General features: G+C 37.6%; 1 protein-coding gene across 5 annotated transcripts in view; it reads right to left on the minus strand.

The window, feature by feature from the left end:
* Positions 1-1,589: 1,589 nt before the first annotated feature.
* Slc16a7 (solute carrier family 16 member 7) overlaps positions 1,590-15,210 on the minus strand; it is a 157,810-nt gene continuing 144,189 nt past the window's right edge. For all 5 annotated transcript variants that reach the window (XM_029482308.1, XM_021174687.2, XM_021174686.2 and 2 more), the window contains 3 exons: positions 7,052-7,195; positions 4,713-5,525; positions 1,590-2,396 (listed from right to left, as the gene is read on the minus strand). In XM_029482308.1, coding sequence (XP_029338168.1) covers positions 2,116-2,396; positions 4,713-5,525; positions 7,052-7,195 — 1,238 coding nt within the window. In that variant the 3' untranslated portion in view covers positions 1,590-2,115. The remainder of the gene's footprint in view (positions 2,397-4,712; positions 5,526-7,051; positions 7,196-15,210) is intronic.

Here is a 15,210-nt window from a genome sequence, read left to right on the forward strand (position 1 = left end):
AAAAAAAAAAAAAAAAAAAAAAAAAAAAAAAAAAAAAAAAAAAAAAAAAAGAAAAAAAAAAAAAGAAAAAGAAAAAGAAAAGAAAAAAAGAAGGTAATTCAAGACTGGGTGGGGCTAACTTTTCTTTAAATTCATATTGAGCCACATATTGTCCTGCTTAATTTCTCTACAATATTGGCACATCTTGTTTTTATTGAATAACTGAAAATTAGAAACACTTGATATTCAAGAAAGCAATTGAAAAATGAAGAAAACCCAAATCTTACTTTGCTCCCTAAATATGAAGCTATAAAACCACCTGTATGAAGTAGTGTATAATTGTTATGGGCAAATCAAAACTTTAAAAATACCTTGAAAATGTGGTGTCTAAATAGAGCCTAAGAAATAAGAATAGCACCCAATTCTATTGAAAGGAAAGAAGAAGGAGGGAGGAAGAGGAGGAGGAGGAGAAGGAGAAGAAGAGGAGGAGGAGGAGGAGGAAGAGGAGGAGGAGGAGGATATTGTAAAAGTGATTTCAACAATAAAGCACAAAATTCTCCCTATTTATCAGAAAATAAAACAAGACATGAGACATATAAGAATATTTAGTTTTAGTTGTTATGTACACAATAGGAGGTCACAGACCTCTCAAAGAGCATTGTAAGAATGAGTTTGATTTCTAGACACTTTAGGTTTGGAAAATGAGCAAACTCCTAAAGTACCCTGAACAACAATTCTCTGCCATGTTGCTACTGTGTTGTAAACTACATGTCTGTCAGTCCCCACAGCCTATGTTGCCAGAAGTGTCCTGAGGACACACTCCAGCTTTTCTGTTCTATTCTCAGTCATGGGTAGTCCAATCAGTAGAGGGCAGAATTTTCAAGTGTTTCCCCTCCTTTTATAACAAGAGGTGTCTTCTGGGATGGAATTCAAGGTCTGGGTTTGGTTTTTGCTTTTGCTTATTGTAGTAAAGAATTATAAATTATAAGTCCCTGTTAGCAGGGCTCAGGAATGACCCCTGGTCTTGTCAGTTCCACACCTATGAATTACTCATGAGATCAAGCTTATGTCACTACTTTGTGCTGGAGGGAAAAACAGAATCTAGTCTACTTGAATATTTCAGCTCTTCTCATTTATTTGGCTTGGATAGTTCAGCACCCCATTAAATCTGCATTAAGCCCCCATTTTAAAAAGTCATCAAAAGATGTACATCATTGCTTTACAGGCTTCTAAAGCATGGATTCATCTGATTTTTCAGGGTCTCTGCATTTTAAATCAAGTTATGTGTTAGGTGTGAATTCTGGAAATTAATAGAGGGGTTCTATTGTCTAGCACCCAGCCCTGATTGTGACCTCTCAAATAAACTGTGTAGACAGGTGTGCAGATTAAACTGGCACAAGTATGGCAGATTGATGGTGAAAAACTAGTTCTGTTTTGTTTTTAACCAAACTTATCCATGTAGATTTTTTTCCCTTTAGCCTTCTTTGAGCTAATAACACTTCGATTTTTTTCATCGTAGTTATTTTTAATCCACACTGCAAAACTGCACACAAATATAACATATTCCTGCTTCCCAGAGTTTTCCTTTGACTTAAAAATGACTATGATAATAATTTTTTCAAATCCATTTATTTCTTTATGATCTCCCGATACTCAGTGTTTTCATAGATACATGTGTAATTCTTTGTGTGTTGAAAAGAAAAACTGATTGTCCTCAATTCACTTCATGATTTAATATCAAATGAAAAAAATGAACCTTCAAGAGAGTCATTTTGTAGTATTAATTTTGAATTGTGCTTAGGTGAGCCAAGGTCTGGAATACAGATCTAATTCTGCAGCTAAAAGTAAAAGTCGGTGGAAGATTTAAAAAATTCGTTGTTTTCATCACAACTCAGGTGTGAAGATGAGCAAGTGCATGGGTTTTCTACGTGCACCATCTCAAGAGTTGACCATCCCAACATATGTTAAAGCATGAGTTTATACTATGGCATTGAGGAAGATACCAGTTTTGTTACTGTTTGCGATGTTTTTGTTGCAGCTAAAATCCTTTGCAATTCTTTAGAAAATAAAAACACACACACACAAAGAAACTCATGATGAAATTCATGAACACTGATTCTTCGGCGATGAGACTTGTTAAATATTACTCTCTTTGTCCCTGTCTGAGGGAGGGCTGTGTGCTGCATTTGAAACTTTGACAGTAACTTCGTCCTGTTTAGATCTGTTCAGGGCCTCCATTTCTCTGGACGCGTGTGAAACTGACTTCTTCTTCTTTGCCTTCTCTCTCTTCCTTTCCTTCTCGAGAAGTCTATAGTTTATAGCATTGCCAATCAGTAGGTAAGTGCCTGATACTAACACGACTGCTCCACTGGCTATGTACAGGTATTTATATTCTCCAGTTATATCAAGCAATTTACCTGTGAAACAAAGAACATCCTTTAAGAAGGTATGATAAGGTGATAATGTGGTCTCACAGAGGGTTAGGCTGTGGGGAAGATCCCCTCTGGCTGGTTCTCTCTACCCCCCCCCCCCCCCCCCCCCTGCAGGCTCCTCCAGCAGGAAGTTCCTGGGGAGCTTCCCATTGCCTTGGGGTCCAGTGTTTCAATTGCCTGATAGTCAGGCCAAGAGACATGAGTGTCTCTTTAGAACTTTTTTTTTTTTGCCGGACCAGTTCTAGTCCTACCTAAGCATCACACTTAAAGCTTCATTGCTGGAGCTGTCTAACTTACAGGAGGCTCTGCGGTCTCCCTTCCTTTTCCCTGCTTACTGCTGTCTCCACTTTCTTTCCATCATTTGTGTGTTTTGTTTTGTTTTGTTTTGTTTTTAATTTGTACTAGATCCCAGTCACAGCCCTACTCTCTCCGCTCTTCCCAGTCCTGCCCTTACTTTGCAAAGACCCGTTGGGATTTCTTATCGTTCATTAACGGCTTCACTACGCTCATCACAGGCTGAGCTTTTACCTGGGCTATTCTTATCTGTGCTATTCTCTCTTATTGTGACTATGAAGTGATCTGAATGTGATTAAATAGCCAGTGCTCTCTGAACTATGGATTGCCTTGCTTTTTAAAATTAATTTTACCAAACTAAGGCCTGGTTGCTTTCTAATTTTTAAAAGATCTGTTTTATTTGTGTGTGTGTGTGTGTGTGTGTGTGTGTATGTCTGCTTATGCACATATATTTGCATGTGTCCTTTGAGACCTGAGGTGGGCAGTGGAGCTGGAGTTACCAACCTTCCTGAGCTCCCTAACAGCAGGACTAGGAACTGAATTCTTGTCCTCTGGAACAGAAGTAAGTACTCTTAGCAACTGCTGGGCCAGCTCTCCAGTCTCCAGATTGTGGACTTTTAAATGAGGTCAAACATAGCGCATAGTCTCAACCATTTTGCAGGACATTTTAATAGAACCTTGTCCATAGGTGTTGTACCACTTTGGAGGTTAAAACCTTCTTGGTTTTATGGAATCACAAACTAGCCTGGAAGAATCTATCTGCTTCATTTGACTAAAACTTGCCTGGTGTCACTGAGGCTGAAGGTCACACTTTTTTTTCAGCTTATGCTTAGTTTTTCCTTCTTTGTAATGCAAATATTAAATTCTTAATAATTCCTAAGGATGGGCAAGCTTTAATGTCTAGTACTGTTATAACTTATATTCCAACTAATTGTGATGTAGACTTTCAAGTGCATCTGCTTGGTCAGATCTCCTCATGTTTTGATGGTAATACAGTTAGTACTAATTGAGCTCTTTGAAATATTCCTGCTTTAGAGAATTTCTCTGGTTAATTAGGAACAATTGTTACACACCAGTCAGGGTTTGGTGAACTTGTTTGCATAAGCGTCACACATACATGGTGGAAAAATTTACACTAGCAGGGTCCTGAACAAGATGGGGCAGACCGAGAACCTAAATAAATGAGCTCAGTGTTCATGATATCCACAGAGGCATTGCTGGATATGATGCCCCCCCCCCCCCCCCCGTTAACCAGTAACACCACTATCATGGTCATTGAAAATCTAACACTAAAGAAGGCTTTAACATACATCCATCAGGGAAAGCACTTTCTATTTATCTTTATATTGTAAACTTAAATAGTAGAACTGCCTACTAGAGTTTTCTTCTGCGAGTAGTCTCAATGTATTTCAAAAGGAAGTCACGAAACAATCCACAGGCAAGCCAACAAAACCCAGTGGCTCTATAATGTCTATTGTAACCATTTTTTTCTCCCACTGGCTTTTTATTCTCTTCTTTTTTTTTTTTTTTTGTTGTTGTTGTTGTTCCTCTAACCCCCTTTGTGTCTTTCTTTTTAAATTTTTTTTTAAAGGCCAATTTCTCAACATTTTGTTTTGGTGGTCTCTAAATGCACTTGATTTTCTCAGGAGGAAGTTTAAAGTCGATGCTTTCATGGCCATCTGTGAGACCACTGCAGATCCTGAAAGTACATCTCATCTTTGTCATTTGTAAATATGGAGCAGAAATTACTTACTCAAAAACATGAACTATAATTTACTCTCCTACTATATCAATGATATTGACTTTAGCTCATAACTTTGTAAGCCCAAGATCTTAAATTTTGGGTTAAATCAACCAGTTATGAAACATTCAGGTGTAAAACTTCTCTAGTCTTTTAGGCAACTAATGTTATTCACACGTTAATCATCTAATAAAGCACACTAAAAAGTACTTGTTCATAGACATTTATGTTATTATCCTGCTATCCCTGATGAGAAATATTCTTACCAGCCAGAGGAGGACCGAAAAGAACTGGACAACACTCCACGATTGTTGTGAGTCCCACAGCACTGGAGAACCTGGTAGCTCCAACAATGTCCATAAGGCATTCAAAGAGGAGACTGCTAATACTTCCAAATCCCAATCCAAAAAATACAACGTAGACTACCAAAGCTGAGTAGGAAGTTGCTAGGGGGCATAAGAGATGGCATATGCCAGTAAAGATGATTGCAGAGCTGAAGAGGTACTGGATTCGTGGACGGATTAAGCTAGTGTTGGCTATTAATCCTACAGAAGGCCGAGCAAACATATCGATAAAAGCCATCACAGACAGTAAAAGAGCTGAGTTATAGTCATCCACTCCTATGTGTTTAGCGTATTGAGCCAAGAATATAATAGGGGCAAAAATCCCTAAAAACAATATGACGTTTCCAGATAGGTAGATCAAAAATCCTCTATGCATAAAAAGGCTGAAATCTAAAAACCTATTAACCTTTTGTGCTGTTGATACCTTACTGGCTTTCTTCAAAGTTGAATCATGTCTTGAGCCAACCTTACTTTTAGACTTCTTAGTATTTGGATTTGGCCCAACAGGTCTCATGAGGCACCCAGCCACACAGGAGTGCAAAAATATGCCTCCCAAAATCAAAAAACTCCCCTTCCAGCCATAGTTGTTAAATAGGTACTGATTGAAAGGAGCCAGTGTGCTTAAGAAAACAGGACTTCCAGCCATGGCACAGCCATTTGCAAGTGGTCGTCTTCTATAGAAGTATTTTCCAATTATTGTTAAGGCAGGTTGCAGGTTGAATGCTAATCCTAAACCTAAAACAGAAAAGGAAAAACAAGGCAAAGAGAGAAAGAAAACAATATCACATTACTCACCAGTGAAATTCCTCAAAATGTCCACTACAGACGATAAGACAATCAGACATTAAACAGGACATTGTGATCTTTGAGGGCTATAAGCAGAAATGTAACTATACAAAAACAAACTAAATTGGTTTTCATAACTAAACATAGTAAGAATGTTTCAGAGTCCTTTGTTTTCAGGTAGAGAAATAAGGGGCTACTGAGGTATGAATGAGACACCACAGAATAGGCTATGACAAGGAGTAAATTATGACTTCTTAGTCAGAATTGTATAATGTCACAGATAAATTGGTTCCTTCCTTTTCATATATATTTATGCACAAATAAATGAAGCAGATTTGAGATTTAAAAATGTTGGTGCTCTGCTATTCCAGTAACATGAATTATTCACAAAAGAGTCACAATTTTGAACAGTTCTACCTCCTCACAGATATTGTCTTCAATACCATGCAATAATAAAATAGAGAAATAAGTTTATGCCGTTATTTCATTACATATCCATCGCATTCTCAATTTGATATCTAGAGAGCTACACATGGGTTAACTAACAATGGTCTCCTTTTATGAATCTGGCATATATTTTAGGAATCTTTAGTTGACTCTTTGGGGCCGAGTTCACATGCTGAGATTCTCCTCAGTGTGGGTTCTTGCCGATCACCCAGATATGATCCTACCAAAACAATGGTGTCTTTATCTCACCTTCATTGTCTTCTCTAGTAAGAAACAAGAGAGTCAGGATGTCTGTATATGTGGAATATGGGCAGTCTCCCCACAACAGTCCTTGGCTTTGATATGGAATGCTTAGGTTTAACATTTAAAGTATCAAAAATATCATATGAAAAGCCAGAGTCACATGGAGAGGTGACAAATGCAAAGAGTGATCATCACTATTATTGTAGTTCTTTACTTTTTTGCTCTTAGTATGTAGTTCAGTTGGGTCTTGAACTCACTGTGCAATCCAAATTAACATTGGACTCACAGTTTCTTACCTCAATTTCACCTATGCTGGTTTTACAATATTATATACTATATAATACATAATAATATATAATAACATATATATATTATAATAAATATAGCAGACAATTATTGTAATGATTACTATTCATTAGCCTCTAAAGCCTAATTTTTTCTTCAGCAAATAGCTTATGAGTTTAAATCTAGACTGACCTCAGTTCAAAACTAAAGAGAAAATGTTAATTTAGCCTTTATTATCCAGAAGTATACACAGACAGTCTGGTCTCCAGTCTAGTTGAGAGGTGAACCCGGGACCCGGTGGTGATAATTCACCTACATGGGACAGAAGGAGTTCCCTCATATCTCCTGGACTCAAGGTTCCTGTCAAAGTATTTTAATGTATCGGAGAAAAATACCTCAGAATAGACTTTACTTTTAAAAATAAATTCAAACAAAACATTGAGAATTGTTTCTTGCTCATGCTTTTCATACAGTTCAGATGAAAGCAGAACCTGGATTACCTCCAATGAAGCCAACGGTGAGATAAAGCTCTATCACGCTGTTGCTGTAAGAAGCCAAGATCATTCCAGTGCAGCATAATAGTCCTCCCACTATCACCACAGGCCGGCTGCCATAGTTATTCACCAACACACTACTGATGGGACCTGAGGTAGACAAATGATTAAAAAATTATTAGTTGAAGGGAATCATAGATTTATCCTTAATACTTCTTTGTTCTGAGAGATGAAAGAGTACAGTTCAGTGATCAAAAGAGATCAGTGCACATGTAATATGTCAACATGCATCTCATCAGCTGGTTTGTTTTTAACTGTTGTTTGAATTGCTTTTCTGAGATGGGAGAAGGGAGTCCAGGACTAGGGTGACCTTCCTATCTCAAAGGCCTGATTATATGGAACTAGAAAAAAGAATTGCCACTTCCAGCTGGGGAGTTATTTAATTTACTTTTTTTTTTAAAGATTTATTTATTTTATATATGTGAGTACATTGTCGCTGTCTTCAGACACACCAGAAGAGGGCATCAGACCCCAATACAGATGGTTGTGAGTCACCATGTGGTTGCTGGGAATTGAACTCAGGACCTCAGGAAGAGTACTCAGTGCTGAACCATCTCTCCAGTTCCTTGATTTACTTTCAAAGATTAATTTTAATTTTTGTGAGTGTGAGCATGTGTGTGTGTCTTTGTGTTGAGTGTGTATGTATATGTGAGTTTTTGTTTGTGTGTGTGAATTTGTATGTGTGTCTGGGTGTGTAGTGTGTGTCCTTGTGTCTGTGTGTGTTTGCATATGTGTCTGTGAGTGTAGAGTGTGTGTATGTGGGTCTGCATATGTTGCATGTCTGTGTGTGCAGTATGTCTGTGTGTGTCAGAGTGTGTGTATGTGTGTTTCTCTCTGTGTGTAGTGTGAGTGTGTATGTGTGGTATGAGTGTGTGTGTGTGTGTGTGTGAAAACAGGATGAAGAGGCAATCAAATTCCCTATTGCTAGCCAAATGTGGGTTCTGGGAACTGAACTCATGTCCTTTGCAAGAACAGCAAGTACTCCTAACTTCTGGGTGCACTGCCCCAGTTCCTGTTGCATTTTTTAATCATAGTATAAAAACATGAAAAACAAATTGGGAACATTTCACATATATAGTGTTTAAGACTAATATCAATCAAATGTAAAAGTTTTCAATGGAACAGTTAATAGGCTTCAAGTATCTTTAGAATGATAGTAAATTATGCTATAAAAGATCTAGGAATTATACAAAGCTTTAGTCAATATTTCTGAAATAATGTGTATATAGGCACACAAGTTATTAACTGGAGCTTAAGTTGTTAGTTATCCTTAAATATGACTATTCTTTACTATCATATTTTATTGATTCTTATTTTTAAGGTTTTATTTTTAAAATTGTGTGTAGTATGTGTTGTGTGCACTACGTGTGTGTGTGTGTATGTGTATGCATGTTTGTTTGTGTGTCCATGTTTTGCATGTGTCTGTGCTCATGAATGTGTGTGTGTGTCTATGCATGCAAGTACTTGTGTAGACCAACACATACATGGATATATGAATGTTATTGATGCTGCACTCAGACGCCATAACAGGGTATCAGATTTCCTAGGGCTTGCCTCTGAACTATTTACCAGGCCCACACTTCCATCATTTAAGATGCTGATTGTTGCAGATGCCTTGAGCCACCAATGACCACAAGATGAGACTCCTAATCCAGTTCTTTGCCTGCCAGCCCTTCAGGGAATACCCAGAAAACAGTAAGCTTCACCCTGCCCTCCTCTGCACGCTATTTCCCTTGGCTACAATATCACCTGTGTTCCTGGATACTGGTTGCTGCCCAGAACAAGCAGAAGCTTTTGAACATCAAGGAGCTCTATTTGCATCCCGGGAGGCCTGCCTTCACACAGGAAAAACAGAAGGCTGAAGTCATCAGGACCAACCAGCTTGGCATACATCCCTGGAAGCCTGCTACCACCAGGGACTACCAGCTCTACCTACAACCCCAAATGCCTGCTCCCATCAGGTATAACACACTAGGGAGAACCAGACAGCCTAAAGGTCGGCATAAGAGCACAATCAACAAAAGTCAAAGCAATATGCTACCACCACAATCTAGCTATCCTAATACAGCAAGCTCTGAATATTCTCATACACCTGCATAGCAAAATATGTCCTTCAATCTAATCTAATAGAGATGATAAAAAGCCTTTAAAGAGGTAATTAATAAATCCTTTAATGAAATACAGGAAAATACAAGATGGTACGAGTCCTTAAAGAGGAAATGAATAAATATAATGAAATATAGGAAAATGTGATCAAAAAGGTGATAGAAATAAAACTGTGCAAACCATGAAAATGAAAATAGAAATATAGAAAACCCAAAGTGAGGGAATTCTGGAGACAGAAAACTTAGGAAAGAGAACAGGAACTACAGACACAAGGATCACCAACAGAACAAGAGATGGAAGGGAGAGTCTCAGGCATAGAAGATAACATAGAAGAAATTGATACATATGTTAAAGAAAATGTTAAAGCAAAAAGTTGCTAACACAAAACTATGAAAAGACCAAACCTAAGAATAATAAAAGTAAAAGATTCCTAGTTAAAAAGGACAAGAAAATATCTTCACCAAAACTATACAAAAAAAAAATTTCCCTAACCTAAGAAAACTAGATGTCTACAAATGTACTAGAAGCTTACATAATACCACTTTGAGTGGACCAGCAAAGAAAAGCCACAAGCCACATAATAATAAAACACTAAATGCACAGAACAAAGATAGAATATTAAAAGCCATGAGGGATAAAGGCCAAGTAACAAATAAAGGCAAGCCTATCAGAATTACACCAGATTTCTCAACAGAGACTTTAAAAGCCAGAAGGCCCTAGGAACATGTTTTACAGTCTCTAAGAGGTCCCACTAAATCTAGAAACATTTACAGTCACCATAGATAGAGAAAACAAGGTATTCTATGACAAAACAAAATTTAAGCAATATTTTCCACCAATCCAGTTCTACAGAGGATACCAGAAAGAAATCTCCAATACAAGTATAACCATACTCAAGAAAATGTAAGATATAGATAATTCCACACAAGGAAAACCAAAAGAAGATAAACACACACACATATATGCACACACATGCACATTTGTACACACACAAGCACCACCAACACCAAAATAACAGGAAACAACAATCATTGGTCATTAATAGATCTCAATAGCCACACTTGAACAGAGTGGTTACATAAAAAGGATCCATCATTCTGCTGCATACAAGAAACACACCTCAGCATCAAAGATAGACATTACCTCAGAGAAAAGGGATGGAAAAGGTTTTCCAAGGAAATGGACCCAAGAAACAAGCTGGAGTAGCCATTCTCTATCTAATAAAATTGACTTTCAACCAAAAGTAACCAAAAAAGATGTAAAAGGACACTTGATACTCATCAAGAAAATAATTCAGCAAGGTGACATCACAACCATTTAGAGCACCTATATTCACAAAAGAAACAGTACTAAAGCTTAAATCACACATGAAACCCTCAGCATGAATAATAGGAGATGTCAACACCCCATTTTCACAAATAGACAAATCATTGAGACTGAATGTAAAGAGAAAAATAACACAGAGGGTAGTAACTAAATGGCCCTCATAGGTATCTACAGAAGTTTTACCCAAGCACAAATGATTATACCTCCTTCTCAGCAGTTCATGGAACCTTCTCCAAAACTGACCATATAGTAAGCCAAATTGATCTTCATCAGATACAAGAAAATTGAAATAACGTCTTGTATTCTATCAGACCACCATGGATTAAATCTAGACTTAAACAACAACAGAAACAGAAGAAAGTCCACATATGCATGGACATGAAACAGCTCTCTACTTAATGATCACTGGGTCAGGGAAGAAATAAAGAAATTAATGACTTTATAGAATTCAATGGAAATGAAGGCAACATACCAACACTTATGGGCCACAATGAAAGCAGTACTCAGAGGAAAGCTCATAGCACTAAGGGTCTTCATAAAGAAACTGGAAAAGTTCTCGTACTAATAATATAAATCTACTCCTAGAAGTACTAGAAAACAAAGAGAAGCAAATACACCCAAGAATCCAAGAGGGGTAGATAGCAGGAAACAGTCAAACTCAGAGCTGAAATCAATTAGAAACAAATAGAACAATAAAAAAGAATCAACAAAACTAGGAACTGGTTCTTTGAAAAAAATCAACAAGATAGACAAACCCTTAGCCAAACTAACTAAAAGGCAGAGAGACTATACCCAAATTAAATAGTCAGAAATGAAAAGGGAAACATAAAAACAGACACTTGGGAAAATCAAAGAATCATTAGGTCTTACTTCTAAAGCCTGTACTCCATAATATTGGAAAAGCTAAATGAAATGAATGATTTTCTAGACAGATACTACTCACCAAAGTTAAATGAAGATCAGGTAAACTATTTAAACAGCTCTATAACCCTAAGAAAATAGAAGCAATTGTTAGTCTCCCAAGCACAAAAAGACTAGGGCCAGATGGTTTTAGTCCAGGATTCTACCAGACTTTCAAAGAAGAGATAATATCAATGCTTCTCAAACTATTCCACAAAAATAGAAACAGAAGGAACATTGACAAACTCATTCTATGAGGCCACAGTCACCATGTTACCTAAACTCACAAAGACTCAATAAAGAGTTTCAGACTAGCTGGGCAGTGGTGGCGTATGCCTTTAATCCCAGCACTTGGGAGGCAGAGGCAGGCAAATTTCTGAGTTTGAGGCCATCCTGGTCTACAGAGTGAGTTCCAGGACATCNAAAAAAAAAAAAAAAAAAAAAAAAGAAAGAAAAAAAAGAAAAAAGAGTTTCAGACTAATCTCTCCCTTATTAAAACTGAGACAAAGTGATCAATAAAATACTGGCAACCCAAATCCAATAACACATCAAAAATATCATCTACCATACATATCAAGTGGACTTCATCCCAAGAATGCAGGTGGCTCAATATACACATATCCATCAATGTAATCCACCACACAAACAAATCAAAAGAAAACCAAAATCATTATGACCATCTCACTAGATATCAAAATGTCTTTAACAAAATCCATCACTCCTTCATGATTAAAATCTTGGAGAGATTAGGGATGCATGGTTCCCACATAAACCCAGAAAAGACTATATACAATAAGCCGACAGCCACCATCACATTAAATTGAAAGAAATTTAAAGCAATTCCACTAAAATCAGGGACAAGACAAGACTGTCCACTCTCTCCTGATCTCTTCAAAATAGTACTTAGGTCCTAGCTAGATCAGACAACTAAAGAAAATCAGGTGATACAAACTAGAAATGAAAAAAAAATCAAAGTATCACTACTTGCAGATGATATGATAGTATACATAAGCGACCCTTCCAAAAATCCACCAGAGAACTTCAACAGCTGATAAACACCTTCAGTAAAGTGGCTGAATACAAAGAAATTTGTAGCCCATCTTTACAAAAATGAAAAATGGCCTTAGAGAGAAATCAGGGAAAACACCACTTTCACAATAATCACAAATAATACAAAATATCTTGGTGTGCCTCTAACCAAGCATGTGAAAGACCTTTCTGACAAGAATTTCAAGTCCCTGAAGAAAGAAATTGAAGATATCAGAAGATGGAAAGATTCCCCCATACTTATTGATTGTTAGAATTAAAATAATTAACATGGCCAGTTTACCAGAAGCATTCTATGGATTCAATGCAATTTCCATCAAAATTCAAACACAATTCTTTACAGACATTAAATGACAATTATCAACTTCATATGGAAAAACAAAACAATCCTATAGAATAAATCATCCCTGACGTTGACCTATATTAGAGAGCAATAGCATAAAACAAAACAAAATGAAACAAAAAACAAACAAACAGCAACAACAACAAAAAAAACTGTGTGGTATTGGCATAGAAACAGACAGGTTTATCAATGGAATGAAATCAAAGACCCAGAAATAAACCCATATACCTATGCACACTTGATTTTGACAAAGCAGCCAAAACCATACAATGGAAAAGGGAGGTCATACTCAATAAAATGTTGCCTGTCTAACTGAATGACAACCAACCAAAGAGTATACATGAAGGGATCCATGTCTCCAGCTACATGTATAGCAGAGTATGGCCCTATCTGGCATCAATGGGAGGGGAGGCCCTTGGTTCTGTGGAGGCTTAATGGACCAGTGTAGGGGGATGCTAGAGGGGTGAAGCAAGGATGAGTGTGTGGAAGAGCACCCTCATAGAGGCAAAAGGGAATTGGGATGGGATGGGGAGATTCTGGAGGGGAAAACAGGAAGGGAGATATTATTTGAAATGTAAATGAATAACATGATTTTTAAAAAGAATACAAATAATCCATATTCATTACCCTGCTCAACATTCAAGTTCAAGTAGACCAAAGACCTCAATGTAAAACTAAATGGACTAAATGGACTAAATGGACTAGAACAGAAAGTAGGTTATAGCCTTGAACTCGTTGTTACAGAATACAATGTCCTGAACAGAAGAACACCAACATCTTAGGCACTGAGATCAACAATTAATAAATGGAACCTCACGAAACTGTAAAGTTTCTGTGAAGCAATGGATACTGTCAACTGACCAAAACAGCAGCCAGAAATTGGGAAAATATCTTCACCAACCCTACATCTGACAGAAGGCTAACATCCACAATATGAAAAGAACTCAGGAAGTTAGATAACAATCACCCAGATCAACCCAAATAAAAATAGGATATATAGCTAAACAGAGAATTCTTAGCAGAAGAATCTCAAATGGCAGAGAAACACTTAAAAACATGTTCAGCATCCATCATCAGGGAAATGCAAATCAAAATGACTCTCAGATTCCATCTTATAATCATCAGAAGGGCTAAGGTCAAAACAAATGCTGGCAAGGATGTGGAGAAAGAGGAACACTTTCCCAGTGCTGGCAGGAGTGCAAACATGTACAACCACTTTGGAAATCAATTTGGAAGTTTCTCAGAAAACTGGGAATAGTTCTATCTCAAGACACAGTTATCCCATTCCTGAGCCTATACCCAAAAGATGCTCCACCATCCTACAAGGACACTTGCTCACTATGTTCATAGCAGCTTTATTCATAATATCCAGAAACTGGAAACAACCTAGATGCCTCTCAACTGAAGAATAGATACAGAAAATGTGACGTATCTACACAATGGAATACTACTCATCCATTAAAAACAAAGACATGATGAATTTTTCAGGCAAATAAATGAAACCAAAAAAAAAAAAAAAAAAGAAATATCCTGAATGAGGTAAACCAGAAACAAAAGGACATGCATGGTATGTACTCATGTATTGGTGAATATTAGCCATAAAGTACAGGATAACTATGCTACAATCTACAGACCCAAAGAAACCAAATAACAAGGAGGACCCTAGGGATGATGCTTAAATCTTTCTCAAAAGAGAAAATGAAATAGATTTAGGAAGTGGTTGGATGGAGGAAACTGGATAGGAGTGTATTGGGAGGACAACATGATGAAAGGATCAGAAGTTGGGACAGCAGTCGAGAAAGAACAGAAATTAACAGTGGGAGAGGGAAAATGGAATCTCCGGGACACGCAGAGACCTGGGATGGGGGAGGCCCAAGGGAGTCTATGGGGATGACCCTAGTTGAGACTCTGAACTGTTGGGAACATGGAGACAAAAAAGTGGCCACCTCCTGTAGCCAGGCAGAACTCCCAGGGAAAGGATAAGAAACTCACACAAAAATCCCTTGTTTCAAAGTGTATCCTGCCAATGAGAAGTGCAGGGACTAAGACGGAGCAAAGGTGGAGGGAATGACTAACCAATGACTGGCTCAAATTGAAACTGATCCCATGGGCAAGAACCAATCCCTGACACCACTAATGATACTCTTTTAAGCTTGCAGATAGGAGCCTAGCATCGCTGTCGCCTGAGAGGCTCCACTCAGAAGCTACTAAAGCAAATGAGGAGACCCACAGCTTAACATTAGACAGAACTTGAGGAGTCTTTTGGAAGAGTCATGGGGAGATTGGGGGCTCCAAAGGACATAGGAAGTTCATAGGAAGACCAATAGAGTGAACTAACCTGGACCCTTGGGGGTTCCCAGAGAGTGCACTACCAACCAAAGAG

Source organism: Mus caroli, chromosome 10 (assembly GCF_900094665.2).
Source record: "Mus caroli chromosome 10, CAROLI_EIJ_v1.1, whole genome shotgun sequence".
NCBI classification, from domain to species: Eukaryota; Metazoa; Chordata; class Mammalia; order Rodentia; family Muridae; genus Mus; species Mus caroli.